This window comes from Colletotrichum lupini, chromosome 7, assembly GCF_023278565.1.
Source record: "Colletotrichum lupini chromosome 7, complete sequence".
Classification (NCBI taxonomy): domain Eukaryota; kingdom Fungi; phylum Ascomycota; class Sordariomycetes; order Glomerellales; family Glomerellaceae; genus Colletotrichum; species Colletotrichum lupini.
In genome coordinates, this window is record NC_064680.1 from 4,591,578 (window position 1) to 4,608,626 (window position 17,049).

The 17,049-nt window shown below is 54.0% G+C and overlaps 6 protein-coding genes across 6 annotated transcripts; 2 read left to right on the plus strand and 4 right to left on the minus strand.

Annotated features, from left to right (window-relative positions):
• Positions 1–239: 239 nt before the first annotated feature.
• CLUP02_14414 (patatin-like phospholipase) lies at positions 240–2,838 on the minus strand (the record flags this gene model as incomplete). Its single annotated transcript, XM_049293342.1, has 2 exons — positions 240–2,477; positions 2,554–2,838. 2 exons carry the CDS (start codon positions 2,836–2,838, stop codon positions 240–242), a joined length of 2,523 nt encoding a protein of 840 aa, XP_049150488.1.
• A 1,486-nt stretch (positions 2,839–4,324) lies between these two features.
• Positions 4,325–6,153, plus strand: CLUP02_14415 (uncharacterized protein; the record flags this gene model as incomplete). Its single annotated transcript, XM_049293343.1, has 8 exons — positions 4,325–4,414; positions 4,473–4,844; positions 5,073–5,168; positions 5,238–5,396; positions 5,486–5,539; positions 5,665–5,701; positions 5,786–5,906; positions 5,982–6,153. 8 exons carry the CDS (start codon positions 4,325–4,327, stop codon positions 6,151–6,153), a joined length of 1,101 nt encoding a protein of 366 aa, XP_049150489.1.
• Positions 6,154–7,395: 1,242 nt separating this feature from the next.
• CLUP02_14416 (uncharacterized protein) lies at positions 7,396–8,796 on the minus strand (the record flags this gene model as incomplete). Its single annotated transcript, XM_049293344.1, has 2 exons — positions 7,396–8,479; positions 8,549–8,796. The coding sequence occupies 2 exons, from the start codon at positions 8,794–8,796 to the stop codon at positions 7,396–7,398; spliced, it is 1,332 nt and encodes a 443-aa protein (XP_049150490.1).
• Positions 8,797–9,656: 860 nt separating this feature from the next.
• CLUP02_14417 (phosphatidylinositol-glycan biosynthesis class Sprotein) lies at positions 9,657–11,780 on the minus strand (the record flags this gene model as incomplete). The annotated part of the gene is made up of 4 exons (XM_049293345.1): positions 9,657–11,033; positions 11,099–11,441; positions 11,533–11,557; positions 11,756–11,780. The coding sequence occupies 4 exons, from the start codon at positions 11,778–11,780 to the stop codon at positions 9,657–9,659; spliced, it is 1,770 nt and encodes a 589-aa protein (XP_049150491.1).
• Positions 11,781–13,045: 1,265 nt separating this feature from the next.
• CLUP02_14418 (uncharacterized protein) lies at positions 13,046–13,393 on the minus strand (the record flags this gene model as incomplete). The annotated part of the gene is made up of 1 exon (XM_049293346.1): positions 13,046–13,393. One exon carries the CDS (start codon positions 13,391–13,393, stop codon positions 13,046–13,048), a length of 348 nt encoding a protein of 115 aa, XP_049150492.1.
• Positions 13,394–14,359: 966 nt separating this feature from the next.
• CLUP02_14419 (AMP-binding enzyme) lies at positions 14,360–16,549 on the plus strand (the record flags this gene model as incomplete). Its single annotated transcript, XM_049293347.1, has 3 exons — positions 14,360–14,366; positions 14,611–15,365; positions 15,416–16,549. The coding sequence occupies 3 exons, from the start codon at positions 14,360–14,362 to the stop codon at positions 16,547–16,549; spliced, it is 1,896 nt and encodes a 631-aa protein (XP_049150493.1).
• Between the last annotated feature and the right edge of the window lie 500 nt (positions 16,550–17,049).

Genomic DNA, 17,049 nt, shown 5'->3' on the forward strand with positions numbered 1-17,049 from the left:
TGCGTGAAACTCCGTGTTATGCGTTTGAGCACCCCCGTCTGTCCACAAGACCAAACAATGCTAGGCAAGACCGATCCAATATCCGAATATGCGTCAGATGCTCCCAGAATACCCAACTAATCCCAGCTCATCCAATTGGACCTGAGCACATCGTCCTCCTCAGTCGATTCTTCGGCTGTTTCTTTCCCCTTCTCTGTTTTCTTTTCCTCGTCCGAGGAGCTCACCCTCCCGTCTACGAGTCAATCCCAAAGTCCGTCCAACGAGTCGCCCACTGGAACCAGTTCACGACTGCTCACCTCAAGCACCTCTTTGTCTCTCTTGGGCGTCGTCTCCAACTCATTCCCAAGCCCATGCAGCCAGTTACCCTCGTACGGGTCCGGGTCGGACATTGTGTCTTCTGTGTGTGACTCTACATCGCCGTCAGAAGAGTGAAGGTCTGATGTCTCCATTTCATCCGTGTGCGAGGTTGCCTCGCCCCTCGATGGTGGCGCTACCAACTCGAATTCTTTCGCCGGTGTCATCTCAAGGCTGCTCGGTTTTCGGGCGTGGAACAGAGAGGATTCCGATTTTCGTGAGCGGTGCAGCGGCGGTGTGACAGGCTTCCCAAAGTCGAACTCTGTGGCCTCAAGTTGCGCCTGGTTGATTGGGCTTGTCATCGGTCCTCTAACCAGGGAAACATTGTAATGGCTCTTTGCCGCCCTCTTGAGGCGTGGTTTGCGAACAATGACAGGCGAGGAGCTGCCATGGCCATGCCTTGCCCGCATCTCTAGTCGTTCTTCCTCTTCCGTCTCTTCGTCTGTAAGCACGTTCTCCATCAGACGCCTGTGATGCGCCATGAGTTGCACGCTGCTTCCGGAACATCTACGCTGCCTGTTCTTCACGACTTCGGTGTCTAGCGTCAGAGCGGGAGCTACCGAAGATGTCTGCTTTGGAAGGGCAATGGATTTGGGCCAAGGAGGTGGCAAAGCGATGCCGGTGGTGAGCCTCCTCAAGTCAACTTGACTATCCGAGAATACGACGCGGGCTCGCAAACGATGGACCGCCCTGTCCAACGCGAGCTCAATGGCACAACGATCGCGGATCCGGCTCAGTTTCGGCCACGCAGCACGCTCGCCCATCAAACAGGCTCGCAGCATGAACTCGGGGCTCGGATTGCTGAGAATTTTCGGAATGTCGTGAACATTTACTTCTGGGAGAATGTTGATGTCGCCCGAATACTTTTGGCTGAGAATGCTCCTAAGCTTAGTGACGAGATTCGGAAAGACACCAATCTCGGCAAGGAAATGCAAACGATGCAATGCCTCATCTTTGGCAAGAGCAGTGAGGGCGTAGACCCAGTCAAGCTCTTGCTTGCTGGGTGACAGGCTGGACCCCCGGCGTGCCGCGAAATCATCGGGATCCAGCTGGTCATCACGAGCCAGAAACGGGGTAACGTGAGGGTTCACTTGAGAGACAATGAAGTGATTTACGTTGAACATCTCTGCAAGCCTCGTCATGGGCAAATCGTTGTCCACAGACCCGTCGATCCATCGCTGCGGTGTCGGGTTCCAGGGCATGTATTCGCCGGTATCGGGGTCCTTTACGAGCAGCGGCGCAGCGCTGAAGACGAGGGGTACGGAGCATGATGCAGCTACAGCGGACCAGATCATGACATTGGGTGCCGTGATGTAGTTTAGGAGACACGGCAGCTCGTACATGGATTCGGTTGAGACGCAAATATTGAGGACGCGCCGAGTGCGGTTATAGGCTTCCTGAAAGGTAAGATCTCCGACCAAACCACGCATCACGCGGGTCAGGTGTTTTATATCGGACCAGCTTCCCTCGGTGAGCAATCTCCGCATGTGGTCAAAGACGCCGTCGGGGTTCTCCTCAGCATCAAAGACAGCTAGGTCGCCATAGGGGAATTCCTTTACGAGCCGAGGAATCTCTTCATCGGTCCTCGTACAGATCACGGCCGACACAATGGAACCTGCTGAGGCACCTGATATGATGCGCGGAAGCAGTTTGACTTCGAAGAGGGCCTTGAGAACACCGATATGGGACATACCCAGAGTCCCGCCTCCACTCAAGAGCAGTGCACTTCGCCCGAAACTCTGGCGGGCGTACAGGACACTCTCGAGGATGTCCCTCTGGCCCATGCCTTCGGGCAATGCGAACTGGCTCTTTTCTACTAGGGCGTCGATCGTCTGCATGGCCGAGTCGACGTAACGTTCGATGAGGCTCTTGGTGCCTACGTATGAGTGTCTATATAGGTCGACGTTCCCCATGCCGCCAAGGTCTCTGCATAGGGCGGTTCGGACAAGGTGCATCATGGCACGAGTGTCGCAGTTCGTTCGTGCATCGTCGAGTTCTTTCAGTCGCGCCTCAATCAGGGCTGGGTTGTAATCTCCCGAATATGGGTCGAGTTTCCAAAGGTCATTTTCCTCGAGGATGTCGAGCTCTTCTGCGGCTTCCTGCCATTGTTTCCTGCTTTCCGCCTACGTAAGGATGATTTGTTAGCGGACCGGCTTGAGGCTGGTGCAACATGTGGGACTGAACGAAGAGCAGACGTACATTCTTCATGTGAATAGAGAGCACAAGCCTACGCTCTTCCTTTTTCCTCCTGTTCTCCCGTTCCAGCTCAGACAGTCCATCACGAAGAGACAAGACAAGGTTATTGGCGCCCTTGATGGCCCGGGATATTGAATCAAAGGCAGCATTTAGAGGCGTCGGTGGCTGTTGTTTCTTGATGGAAGAAGGGCGGCCAGGTTTGGTCGAGGCTGAGGGGCCAGAGGGGGAGGAGGACTTGACCCGGATCGCGGGCAGAGGGTGCACAGGATTCAGGAAAACGTCGTTCATGATGGCGAGGGTGAATTTGGGTCGAAGGTGACGATGGTGGTTCGGAGGGCTAGGTGAAAAGTCGGGAAACGAAGCTGGTGAACGAGAGGCAGCCCTGGTGCCGTCCGTGTCGCATCACGGCCTTGGAGCGTGGTTGTGCAACAGACTCCTGACATGTGCTTTTTCCTGGTTGTTGGGTTGTTGAGGGCGGTCAGAGCATGCGCGCGTCGGTGTGTCGTCGCGACGGCAGCGAGTTCGGAGGGGTAGAGCAAAGTAGCGTAGGACGGTGCGGAGAAAAGACGAGGTGGGAATGTAGGCAGCGATAGGCCAAGCGTCTGTCGAAGAGTTCTAGTCAAGATGCCGTTTCTTAAGGCTGCACAGCCAGACAAGCGTCGTCGGGGAGAAGTTCGTATAGGAAGCCAGTGACGGTGCTTTGGTCTCAGTGAGTAATGAGACAAAGGGTATGAAAGTAGGCGTTGCGGCTGTCAGATGATTCCCATGACACTGCTTTGGTGATTATGGTAATCTTTGGGTGACACGAGCTCAGGCAGACAGGGAACAGTGTGCAGATCGCCGAAATGGAGCGCAGATGACCGGACAACCTGTTTGGAAGGGGGCGTTGGACTTGTCGGAGGAGTCGAAAGAGTCGTTACTGTTCGGTGGGGGTAGAAGAGGCGTTGAAGGACTCGTGAGTACCAGTAGGTATAGAGAGAGAGAGTAACCCTCCTTGGTAGTAGGTGATGACAAGAAGGGTAAAGAGGAACAGGCGGGCGCAAGCGAGACGAGATGGTTGGCCAGATGCCGAGTAGAGTGGTTGGAACTTGGAGGCGAGTGTACCAAGATGAAGCGACGGACTGGACGTTACTTGACGTTGTCTCGGTGACTGAGCGAGGCAGAAGAGAGAGAGAAAGAGCAAAGAGAACAGCAGAGCGAGACTGAAGGCAAAAGGAAGAGAGGATGTGTTGGTAGAGAGGATCGGGAGTGGAAGGGAGGAAGTGTCGTGAAGAAAGAAGAGCGGACGTATTAGGTGCCCGAAGTGAGGTGGAATTGGAAACTTGGCAACGTCGAGTTTGGTTTGGAGACGAGGGAAAGAAGTGGCCCAGTGACAACGTTCGGCCGTCAGTGGCCGGGAATGGAACGTGGAGAACCTGGCAAGTCTGAGGTGATGACAGTCGCTGCAGACCCCACACAGCAGCACAATGGAGGGCCTGGGGGGGGCTCATGTCAATAACCAGTGCAATTATTGCTGACCCGACCGTCCTGACTCCCGCCGTGCCGCCCTGAAGCAGAAGAGCAGGCGGGGCGACGGGGAGCATTCTGCATACCGCCCTCAGGGGTCCACGTGCCAACGTCTCTGCGTCACAGCCAGACGTAATAGGCCATTCAGCGGTAACCGATTGGTCGATCTGGATCTTCCTTACCTCAGCAACTCCTTGTCTTTGAATACCTAGGTATCTTACAAAAACCACAGATGCTCTCACAGACGCAATAACAGACGCAATCACAGATGCACCAGCAGACGCACAACACCAGAGGCAACCCGGATCATAAAAGGGACCTTACACCTTGCGGAGAACCGAGTACATACACAAAGTCTGTGTCTTGTCTCTCGCTGGGATACTCGGCTCAGGCGCTGGGCAGATGACCTCTGCTAGGCGGCCCCACCCCACCATCATGACCACCCCCAGTGGCCCCCTTCTCCAGACTCTTCCAGCTTAGTGGCCCACCCCGGATTTGGGGATCCTGGGGGTAACGGAGCACATCAGAGGGGCACGGAGGGGCAGAACACCAAGCAACTGCATCGTCAACCCTCACCCAATCACGCCCTGCCGCGATACACCCTCGCCTGGCGCCTCGTCTCCACATGCAGACTTTCGCTCACTCACTTCCTTACATGTGCCTCTCACTCTCATTCCCAGTCTTCTCTTGTGTTTGTCGATATCTTTTTTCTTCAGTCACAATACCTAGACTCGCATACCATGATTTCATTCTTCAGCGTCAAATCTCACCCGCTGCATTCCGCTCCGGTAAGTACTCCGCTGACAGTTCTCTACACTACCCTTTTAACATCCCGCCCTCTGCCATGCCTTGCCTTACCTTGCCTTGCTCAGGCCCGTAACATGATGTGACACTCTTTGCCCGTATCTCCAGCAAAAGCCGGACCATCCACTCTTCATCTCGAAAATAGAGCGTTTGAACACCGGTCATGTTATCCGCACACGTACCAACCGCCACTATAACACCAATACCAACAGCCTCCGGGACAGGCCGCCCGGCGAACTTTCCATTCCGTCCCATCTCCCATAGTCAGCTCCCGCCGCCGCCGCTTGCCTCGCCTGTCACAAAAGATGGTCCCAGGCCGTCTTGTTCTATAGGGACTTGGGATAAACTCTCCGGCCTTCAACTCTGGCCTCCATCAGCTGAGCAAAAGGCATAATGGGTGCTCCTGGGCCTTGAACTTGGAATGTCACTCTATATTTCTCACCCCGCATCATGATCTATCCCAGCGCTCTACCCCATCAATATCTGAGTGTCCAGAAACGCTCAAGGACCGGTCACTCATGCACTCCGGAATCTATGTGTTTCTCTTCCCCACACCACTAAGAGAAAAAAAGGGAAATATTCAACTGCCGCCCACAACGCTTTCAACGGCGTCCTTGCTACGTAGATGGATATTCCTCTCATAAACCGTTTGATTTGCACACTATGTAAACAGTCCAGAGTAATCAGAGTCAAAGGCAGAATAGCATGATTGCAAAATCTATACGTAATTATCCTCCCCAAATTATAATCCCGATCTTATTCCGGAGCATTCTACCCAGATGCACACCCGACCTCATGATTCAGAACTCTGCCGCTTCCGTCTCCACACTTGCGTCTCATGGTTGATCTTGTTCATGTTCATAAACGTAATCGCTCTCCCAAAGCCCGATCGATCCCTTTACTCTAAGCAGATCCAATGCCCCAGAACGCAGTCCAGTCTTGGCCGCTTTGTGCTACCAGAACCCTGACTCGTTTCCCTTGACTTCCCATTCACTGTTTGCGTCCATGGCAGACCGACATAGTTATCATGCAAGTCGACGGCACAAGTGGCCATGCTAGTGACCATTCTACTACTGCATGGGGAAAGTAATGGCCTTATGATGACACTTTTCACCGCCCAGATTCGGACATCGCGGGATACTGTTTTGGGTCCTAAAACGGCTTTTTGTAGCCACGAAGAAAGGGCAACTCGTCCCTATTACCTTCGCCAATCGCGCCGAGGTCGTCAACGAAACACATTCAGGTAATGTGAGAAGTGAGGCCACCCTCAAGGTCTTCACTCTTACCCCATGATAACTTTTTCGGCTATCATCGAAAAAATAGCAGACAATACAGTCAGCTTTGCCTATATTTCGTATATATGCCATACTTCCTTATGGGGATTGATAACATTGTCAGTCCGCTAATTCAGATGTACCATTGAGTAGGTTTATACGTGGATGGAAATTTACACCACTCCAGGGTCTTACGTATTTACGTATCTACCTATCATAGAATCAACAAAAATGAATGCGTATTCTAAGATGCAGAGATATATAGGGACAAGGCCTCACGGCGGCTTCATTTCCCTGAGCAAAAAATGGTGATATCAGTCAGGTTGGCGGGGCACGCGGCAGGGCACCTTGATGGGAAAGAAGCCACCGACCCGTGGAACACTCGCACCTTCCATCTGAATACACGAGAAGGGTATATACCCCCTCTCAACTCCGTTCCTCTCACCAGCCAGCAGGCGCCCGTCTAGGTCGACGGGTCAGGTCAAACTGGCTGGGTGGTGGAGAGGTTTACGGTCGACAAATAAAATCGCCAACCAGCCTACTCGACGACAGGCTCAGCGCATACGAGAGTACCCGAGTTCGAATCCCAGCCTGAGCACCATAAATTTCTTCCCAGCATGAGCACCAAGAGATGTAGCCCCCAGTTCAGCACCGGGGGGGTGAACTCTTTTGCCATTGTAGACATTTCTTTTTGGTATCTGGTTATTATGGGACTCAGTAGAGGCTGTCTGTCACCTTGGGCCAACAGGACGGTGAACATCCATGAGTGATTTCGTAGTACTGCATGATCGACGATCCTCTGCTTCTAGCTAGCGTTGAAGGGGTCTCGAGTTGTACCGCGATAGCTTCGGTATTGTTGGGATTGCAAGATGGCGAAAGGCAGTACCTCGTAACATAGGGGAAGGAAGACACGGGCTTTCAAGGTCAGATTGGGACCGTCATCACGTCGGTTCTTCCGTTTGACACAGTCTTCGTGACCTGTATTTGCCCGTGTTCATTAAATGTCATCACTAAACTACCTACAGACACCAACAGGGGCGCCTCGAATCAAACTCCAACTGTGTTCACGCTCTTTCTACGCCTTGCTCTTTCATGTATCGCTGTGCGGCGTACACTCGCTGACATCCAACTCGTTTCTCATATCGTCCTAAGTGAAGTATTCTGACACGCCCATTTTCTAATCATTCGTTGATTGAGGTGGCGGTTGCGTCCTTCGTGCTCTGCCACTTTGAAATTCCGAGGTACGTTCACACGAATGTGCCTACGCCGGTTCACTGACTGGTCTACCTTCGTTGTCCCCATGTAGTAGCTTCGCCGCAAAGTCCGAGACCTTATCCCGGAGGACGGAAGCCACGTTCCCTTCCGTCCAAAAGTGCCCAGCCGACGAAACCTCCTCGCCATGGAAATGGGATCCGTCGGCCCCTTCCAGACGTTCCACCCACCCTCGCAATTTGGCCACGGGAACGAAGATATCTCTGTCGCCGTACAATGCCAAGGTATCATTTTCAATCAGCTTGCTCTCACTTTGATGTTTTTGATCCGCGGTAAAGGTCGGCGCCCCCTGCTCTCTAGGTCTTCCTCCACCCCGCGAGAACAGTCCTCGACCAGGTGTTGTGTGAAGGAAGGACATAGCTGCTAGATGGGTAATGACTCCCTGCAGCGGAGATACGAGTAGATAGGCCGGCCGGACTTGGGTCAGATTCGGAACCTCTTCCACCACAACAGAAACTTCCTGGTTCGAAGGTATAGTAGCCAATTTTTCCTGGGGCACCGCCACGCCCTTGTGATGATGTCTTTTCGTTTTCGCCAGTAAATCATTAACGCCCCGTCGGATCTTATCCTCGGCATCAATAGAAAAGGATCTCCTCGTTTCCGACATGGATCTTCGAGCTTCGTGACTCTTGCGCTGAGTATCTTCATCGCCCCCGACTCGCATGCCAAGGTATTTCTTTCGCGGTGATACGGAACTCGCAGCTCTAGCGCTCGCCAAGATGACGTTCTGCTGCTCTGCCAGGTGTTGCGCTCGAAGACGGATGTCAGCAGCCGCGGAGCCAGCTGCAGGCACCTTGAACTGTGCGAGAATATGCGCCATCGGTGGAATCTGCGTCGTCACCATGGCTCCGTATGAATAACCGCCGATGAGGAGGAGGGGTTGGTAAGAAGGAGGCTTCGATTGGGCGTCGGGGAGGCCTGGAGACAGGGTCGTTGTCGGCGAGCGGGCACTGGCCGATCCGTAGGGATCGAGGAAGTGCATGTAGTAGACCATGAAGCCAATGAATGACATGTAGTCGCTGCGTTCTGGCTTTGCCGTCCATGAGGTACGACCTGCTGATCCGGAAGCGCCCCTGTTGATCATCGTGTGAGTGGCCGAATAACCTCGCCGTGAGAACGTCCACAAGCCGATCAATTCTTACCTGAAGTTGAAAGTCCCCACTAGGAAGCCTTGTCGCAGTAGCGTGGCGGCAACGATGTCGACGACAGGGTCGTCATAGGAACCGCCCAAGGGCGCATAGGGATGTGCGACAACGGCAGCGTGTCGTCTCCATGGCGGCGGGTTCGATGCGGCGGGGTTCAGTGCCTGGCAATGATACAAACGGCAGTCCAAGACGGTGTCATCGTGGAGGCTAGGGAGCGTGAAGCTCAGAGACGGTTCGGGAAGCATGTTCTGCTCTTCATAGTGGAGACATTGCTCAGGCCGTCGATGATAATAGAGAGAGCGCGAGACGATGCGTTGTTGTTGGCTTTGTGGAGTGGAGATGGTAGGTTTGCGAAGGCTGTGCCGAGAAAAGGTCAATGGGTTCAGACCATCCAAGTCGAGTCGAGACGAGCCAGAGCTTGTGATTGCGTCCCAGCGCCCGTTAATGCGCGATGACAGCTGAGCCCTCGAGCCTTGTATACCTAATTGTGTTGGAAGGGTTAACGCCGACGGGGAGTTAAATGGCAATGGAGAAAAGGATTGTGGCCGACGTCAGCGCGGTGCTGGGCATTGGATGTGGACAAGCCCCCTCGTCGGAGACAACGAGCAAGCTTCGAGGTGGCGTTGGAGCGCAGGGATTGCACTCAGCGCTAAGATCGGAACCGACGGGGTGTGACAGGTGCCCACCATGAGGTAATCTATGCAAGCATGGGCCTTAGATAGTCTCACCGATGCTCACCTGATCTCACCGACGCTCACCTTTGCTGCCCAAGACAACACGGAGACTACCTATCCACCGAGGTTCACATCGTCCAGGTCTAAATGGATTCGATATGAATGGAGATAGGCTGCTTATTGCCAATAGACTTTTCTCCGCCGCAATCAAGCACGTCTAGTGACAAAACTCAAGGTTATCGCCAAGCTCATATGAGGATTGGATGTGTTGCTCCAAACTTCACACCTTATCAGCCGACATGATGTTACTGCCACCGCCGGAGACGTTAAGATTTGAGAGCCAGGCACGATTTTATGGGATGCAAAAATTTTGGTAACTTTATTTGTGTAGGCCAATATGCACTCGCTGTGTCACGTCAACTCATCACGTTCTAAAGCTTCTTTCTAGCTTCTGCCTCGGCTCTCTCTCGTCTCCGCTTTCTCCATGCCTTGATTTCATTCAACAGACCCATCACGAGGGGCACTCCCACCGGCCCTAAAAGCGGCAGATAGACGGCAATTTTATGTTCGTCGGGGAAATATAGTTGTCCGACCATACTCTTCTCGAAAAACGCTCGCTCGGCCTCGGCCTCAGCGATTCTAGCATGCTCCAACCCCTCGGGCCCGCCTAGGCTGGCGCACGCGAGCTCCAGATGATGCATGGTTTTGGTAACACCGTCTGCAACGTTGCGGGGAATGGATATAGACGGCAGTGCAAGTGACAGTCTTGCCAGGGAGCCCAGGGTAGAGGATGCACGTAGCAAGAGGTCTGCGGATCGGATGCGCGTGAGAGTCGAGAGCCGCAAAGGAAGAGAGCCTGACTGAGGAGTGCCAAGGAGTGACAGCAAGTGCCCAGCAAAGGTAAGCATAGGTTGTTTGAGTGTAGCAGCCGGTACATGTGACGTCGTCGGAGGCAGCGACAGAAGATAAACAGTTCCCCATTGCGGGATGAGCCAGGACTGTGATGTCTCGGACCCCGAATCCAATCCAATTGTTTGATTTCCGACGAAGAGAAGGAAGTTTACCGTCGGCGCACCACCGATGGACGGCGAAAGGGGCCATTCGGCCGCGTTGATGAAGGAGGCAAGGTCGTCTTTGTTCAAAACCTGGGACTGCGCCCCTGGTGTTGCATACAGCTGCACCTGGGTATCTATCGTGAAGTTGTGGATGGGGCTCAACACATCAAGCATGGGCTTCATGTATGTTTGGATAGCTGCTTCGATGTCCCAGGTATTGGGGGCAGAGCCGCTAGTGAAGAGCGAGAAGCTCAAGTGGTACGTCGGTGAATATCGCAAAGAACGGGTGGTTCGCTTCGCCAGTGACTCGGCTGCCTCTGGCGACATCCCCTGAGGTCTCGCATCAGAAGCTCCCGAGGCTGCTGAGAGAAGGTATGATATAATGGCTTGTTCTTCGGCGTAGGTAGTTCGCAATTCTTTCGCAATGTACGAAGCTAGAGCAGAAGAGGACGAAGTCGGTGACGGAATCGAATTCGGGGGATATGTGATGTCGAGAATAGGAGAGTGAGGGTTCAACGAGACTGTCGTGGAGTCCCCAGGGCTGAGGCGAATTGTCAGGGCGACCTGGGAGTCATCCTCAGGAACGACGTCGTCGCCGCCACGAGGCGCAAGCTGCAGACGGAGATGATGACCCGAGAAGTCGTTGAGATCATCGAGGGCATGTTGAGTAAGGCGAAGGAGGTTCTGCGCTTCCTGTTCCTGCAACTTGTTCGTTTGTACTGATATACGAAGAGGAAACACGGGACGGCAAGCCTACGCAAGTAGTCAGCGGGGTGCCCTCCCTCAACTTGTAAAGACGCCAGCTGGTAGGAGCCTACCTTTCCATCCGCCCATTGGACCATGCCGCTCAGAGGCAGGTTGGCGCGGTAGATGCTCGTTGTCATCCACCATATTGGCAGGCCGAGGAGAAGAACAATGGCCCAAAAGGCGGCTATGACAAACGATCGCCGGCGCGCATCGGATGGCTTCTCGGGGGGCGGAGCCTTGCGGGACTCGGTCTGCAGCGGAGGGGCGGAGGTGGTGGATTGATCGGGGGTGAAGCTCGCACCGCTGGCTGCCGGGCTGCCCGCTTCGTCGTCAACAGGCATTTGATGAGCCTTTGCCGTGCGCGGCAATGTTCGGTAGAAGCTACGCAGCGGTCGTGAAGTTGAGCGTTGTAAGCTGCAGCAAGCAAGCCACAACGATCATGAGAGGTGGAATTCCAGCAAGGGGTATTCGCATACCTACCTCAGACAGGCCAGAGATGCTTGACTCAGCAATGTCGCGCTTGAGGAGAGCTCCCGATAAGATAAGGAGCAAGTAGCCACGCAGCCACGTTAACCTTAACCTTAAGTGCTGCGCGCGGTCACGTGGATTATGCAACTGGAGAGTCGGATCGTAATAACCAGAATCTCTGTCTAACAAGGTCAGACAGCATCATTCCGCCTTGATGCCTGTCATCGTTACGGCATCAAGCCATAACTACGGATACCTACCTTGCCAGACCCTCGACACAATCATGGATTGGGAAGACGCCTGTGGTCCTACTTGTACGCTGTGCATCTGACTCTTGTTCGGCCACGAAATGAAGGCATTCCCAGATGTTCTTCACCACTCTCTACCCGCACTTTGGGTGTGGCTGTCACTATGCACGTCCGTCGGATGCGAGTGCGATTGACGCCTGCGCCTCGGAGGCGAATAGACGTTATCTTTTCCGCTGTGACAACGCTGACGTGAGACGGTGGGATGAGCGGCAACGATCCAATTCAGGGACAATTCAGGAGTCCGAGGCCCGATTTTTCCTCCTCGAGTCCGCTCCACCAACATGCAGAAGCGGAACCGGCATCGAATATTGTCGCCGATTCCTCCGACCCAAAATGTTGAGTGAGCTGACCATCAGCCGAGGAAGCGACCTACAGCTGCCCCTCCAATCTGCCGCAATGGCTGTCGTCTATTATCACGAATCACTCGTGATCGTACCAAAAGAAAGAACAATGTTACCCTTTTAGGAAGGCGAACGTACTCGGAGTTTTGAAGCGAGCCTGGCGATCCCTTCGTAGTGCGGGAGCCAACAAAGTCTCCCAGCTCGGCATGCATACCCGGTTTCTCGATGGATCCGTCGTCGAGCCGAGTCAAGTCATTACGGCGACACGGCCCCAAAGATAACCAGCTTGATGTGCTTTCCACTCCGCAACGTCTCTCAATAGACATTGGAAGAGAAACTCGCGATGGACCCCTGTTGCATCGAGCCGTCGTTCATGTGAGCTGATATAAGCAAACGTCCGCCACGAGTTGCACATATATGGCACTCCTTTCGAGTGCCTGCGGAAGACAATGTGTCAAGAGCCGCAGAGCCAAAGTCCAACACCTCGGCAACCATTGCCAATGCAAAGTTCATCGGAAACGCAAACGTGCTATTCGATCTGTTACGAGCGGTCCGTAGCTGTCGAAAGAAAGAGAGAGAGAGAGAAAGCGAGCGGTAGGTTCGCTCCCGTCAAACCGGGTCGTCTGGACGAGGGATGCGGACAGCGGCAGGGGACCAGGACATGCATCTGGTCGACTGGGGGGGTCTGGCAATGGAAAGCAGGAACATGGAATGCAAGGAACAACCCCGCTCTCTTGCCGACGAATCGCAACTCGCCGTTGAAGAAGCATCCATCAAAGAGTCCAGAGACGTGCTGTTTAGCCTGCGTTTGCTGCCCACCCCTCCCGAATCGGTTACTCAAAACGACTTCTGGCGCAGAGTACGGACGCGAGGGCGCACGAGCTTCAACAGATGCCGAGGCTCAAGCTTCGATTTGTTCTTCGTTTAGCCCAGTTTGGCAGGCCAGGCCAAGCCTGGCGATGCAGCGAGCACCACAAATGCAACGCAAACCAACGAGCTGCAAGCCTGCACTCGATCTGCGGCTGCTGGCTGGCCTCCTCTCTCCACACTTCCACAGGACTATTGCGACCTCAGCATGCAGGCGAAAGTATCCGTACCGTGATGGGCGAGCTAAGGAGAACTTGATACCGCACTCGCACAGCACGGCGCGCCCAGAGAGGCCAGCAATGCCATCCTTGGATCCATCTTCACAACCCAGCCATTGCCTGCGACGGGCCAAGCACACGGAAAGCAAAAGCATAGCTAGCATTACGCAGTAGAGCTGCCACCGTCGACTTACACCGAGGCCAAAAGTCAACCTGCCAGTTCCACAAGCGCGTGCAGCTGCACCACGAGCAAGCACCAGTGCCAACACAAGCGCCAACGTGACAGTCGTAGCTGGTCATATTCCTCGGTTGTCGAGAAGGACTGTCATGCCAGGACCTTGTCCACCGTCGATTCATCGTTGATCAAGAGCTTTCTCCGCCACCCCAACCCTGGTCCAGGGCCCCATAGAAGAATATTCTCCATTGTCCCGCCCATCTGGTCGCCAAGTTGTACCCAGTCAAAGAGGTACTCCATACATGGGCTCCCACATCCCAACAGCCGACTATTGAGGTCACTGCTTCCCAGGAAGTACCGCACCGAGTACGGATACTGTTTGGCGAGAATCGGAGGTGGGTGCAAAAGGTGCTGCTGCGTCGTGTTGTGTCGTGTCGTGTCGTGTTGTGCATGATAGAACCGACAGGTAGTTTTATCCCATCTTTTCCCCCCCGTACGGGTCCCTCAAACCAGGGACGACACATCCCAATGCCGACTGCAACACAGGCTTTCTACTTTTTAAACCCTTTCTTATCTTGTGACAGCCTCGACAGGCCGTTACAAATACCTATCCTCACCCACACCCTCGCGCAATTGGCTCACTGCATCTTTTGTCTGTGAAGTCTCGACTACGTTGCCCTTCCTCCAAGCTATCCTTACTCGACGAGGACTTCCAGTCTATACGAGCACGGCCTTGAAGCTCTCTTTACAAGCTACAGCTCCAGACAACACTACTGATTCCGAGTCTCACACACACCGAACCAACACCCAGGCGCACAATCAAGACAACTAGCCACTCTCCGCCTCCCTGCCAATCGGCCTTCTCATCTCTCTACGAACACCAACATAACTCTCAGCCTTTGGGACGAATCACCTCTAGCCGGATCCAAATACTGGCCACTTGGCCAAAGTGAAAATGCCTGGTGAGTGAGCTTTCCCCAACTGCCAATTTTTCCTCCAATGCTCCCACTCTGTCGTCATGACTATTTGGCCCTGCTTGAGACCCCCGCCAAGACAAATACAAACCACCGTAAAGGAGACCGACCTCTGGCACACATCCAATGCGCCGCAATCGCGCATTACATCAGCCTGCCTCGGCACAGCCATCTGCACAAAACATCGTTGGGGGCCGATCGCGCTGACTTGTTTCGTTTCCTCACCGTTTAGTCCCGCTCGCACTCGCTCTGCCGGCTGCAGCCGCAGCTTATTCGTACATCAATGCTCGCCTTTCTTTGTGGTACGACAGAAAGCTGCTTTCATGTGCGCTACCCGCAACCCTTTCGGCTCTGTGGCGCGAGCGAACGGACCGGTTGAACCAGTTTTACGTCCTCGAACAAGCGGCACAGAACAAATCGTCTGCCAATCGCACGTTCATCATCTTCGAGGGCAAAACATACACCTATCGCGAGACTTACGAGCAAGTCCTGAAATACGGCACCTGGTTGAGGGAACACCACGGCGTCAAGCCCAAGGACGTTGTCGCCATCAACTTCCAGAACTCCGACGTTTTCGTTTTCCTATGGCTCGGCTTGTGGTCCATTGGCGCGAAGCCAGCCTTCATCAACTACAATTTGACTGGCAAACCGCTAGCTCACTGCGCCAAGGCCGCGAAGACGAAACTGATGCTGATTGACCCCAACGTCGCCGCCAATGTCACTGAAGATGTGAGGAGTGAGCTGAGCACCGTGGAGTTCGTGGTGCTCGATGAGAGCTTGCACAGAGAAATCGACACCGTTAAGCCCAGGCGTGCTCCCGACTCTGATCGGTCAGAGAGCCAGTATCAGAATCTGGCGATCCTGATTTACACATCAGGAACAACGGGCATGCCCAAACCCGCCATTGTGTCCTGGGCGAAATGCATCGTCGGTGGTGTTTTCACATCAAGATTCACCAGCAACTCTCCCAATGACGTCTTCTACACTGTAAGTCAAACCATCAACCCACCATGGACCCCAAACTAACAGGAATCTAGTCTATGCCGTTGTATCACAGCTCCGCGGCCCTGCTAGGATTCGGCAATACCCTCGAGGCGGGTGGTACGATTTGCATAGGAAGGAAGTTCTCGACCAAGGTTTTCTGGGAGGAGGTTCGCTCCTCCAAGGCCACCATCATCCAGTACGTTGGCGAGACCTGCAGGTACTTGCTTGCAGCTGCCCCACAAGTCGACCCCGTCACCGGTGAAAGTCTCGACAAGAAGCACAATGTTCGGGTAGCTTTTGGCAATGGCCTGCGACCGGACGTGTGGAACAGGTTCAAGGAGAGGTTCGGCATCGACACCATTGCCGAATTCTACGCCGCCACCGAGGGCTCATTTGGAACCTGGAATTTGAGCCGAAACGACTTTGCCAAGGGCGCTGTTGGACGAAACGGCACCCTGTACAGCGTCGTCATGGGCCTCGACGTTGCCCTCGCCGAGATGGATGAGAATAACGAGGAGCCTTGGAGGGACAGGAAGACGGGTCTGTGCAGGCCTGCCAAGGCTGGTGAGCCAGGAGAGCTCATGTTCAGACTCTCGCCCGACGACCTCAACCGCCGCTTCCAGGGTTACTACGGCAATCCAGACGCAACAAAGGCAAAGGTCTTGCGAAACGTCTTCAAAAAGGGAGATGCCTGGTTCAGGACGGGCGACGTGGTCCGCTGGGACAGCGAAGGAAGACTCTACTTCACCGACCGTATTGGCGATACGTTCCGCTGGAAGAGTGAAAACGTGTCGACACAAGAGGTTGGCGAGGCCGTTGGCTCACACCCATTGGTACAAGAGGCCAATGTCTACGGTGTTGAGCTGCCCAACCACGACGGACGCGCAGGGTGTGCTGCCGTTGTCCTCCAGGGCCAACCATCCGAGGAGGTGCTGAGGAGCATTGCGCAGCACGTGAAGCAGTCACTACCCAAGTATGCTTTGCCCATCTTCCTGCGAGTCATGCCTCCCGAGGCTATGCAAACGACGGGTACGAACAAGCAGCAGAAGCACGGTCTCCGATCCCAGGGTGTCAGGCCGGGCGGCACGGACGCCGCTGGCGAAGTGTATTGGTTGAAGAACAACACCTACGAGCCTTTCTCTGGGCGGGATTGGGATGAACTCAACGGTGGACGGGTGAAGCTGTAGATTCCTATTCTTGGGACTGTTTTACTGCAAGCGAGATACCACTTTCTTACTTACTTCATTCGCTTAGAACATAGCTAGTTGACATATTATACTCAACACCTCATACACAACCTTGACCCTTCCCCATGAAAGCTGATGTCTCAATGCCTTTCAAGAATGGAGTCTACGTAACTAACCTTGGGCTGCCATCGCTGACGATCAAGCGCAGTCTATTCCTTGGCCGGGGTACAAAATCTTCCAGAGGTAATGGGATGGCGAGTTCGAACGGCTAGCTGCGCCGTTCCTTGACATCTTAGTTACTCAAGGTAAAGAAAGGCAATGCGGAGCCGACTCGAAGAGTGTCCAAGCTACTTAGTTTTTCCATGATTTCGATTTCGAATTGACAAAGACACGTACAAAGTACATCTTTGTATCTGTTCAGTTATCCGGTCAACCGGATTATGTACTGTAGAGAACCATGGAATCGTTATTCACGATGTTTTAATCCCACTTCAGCCATC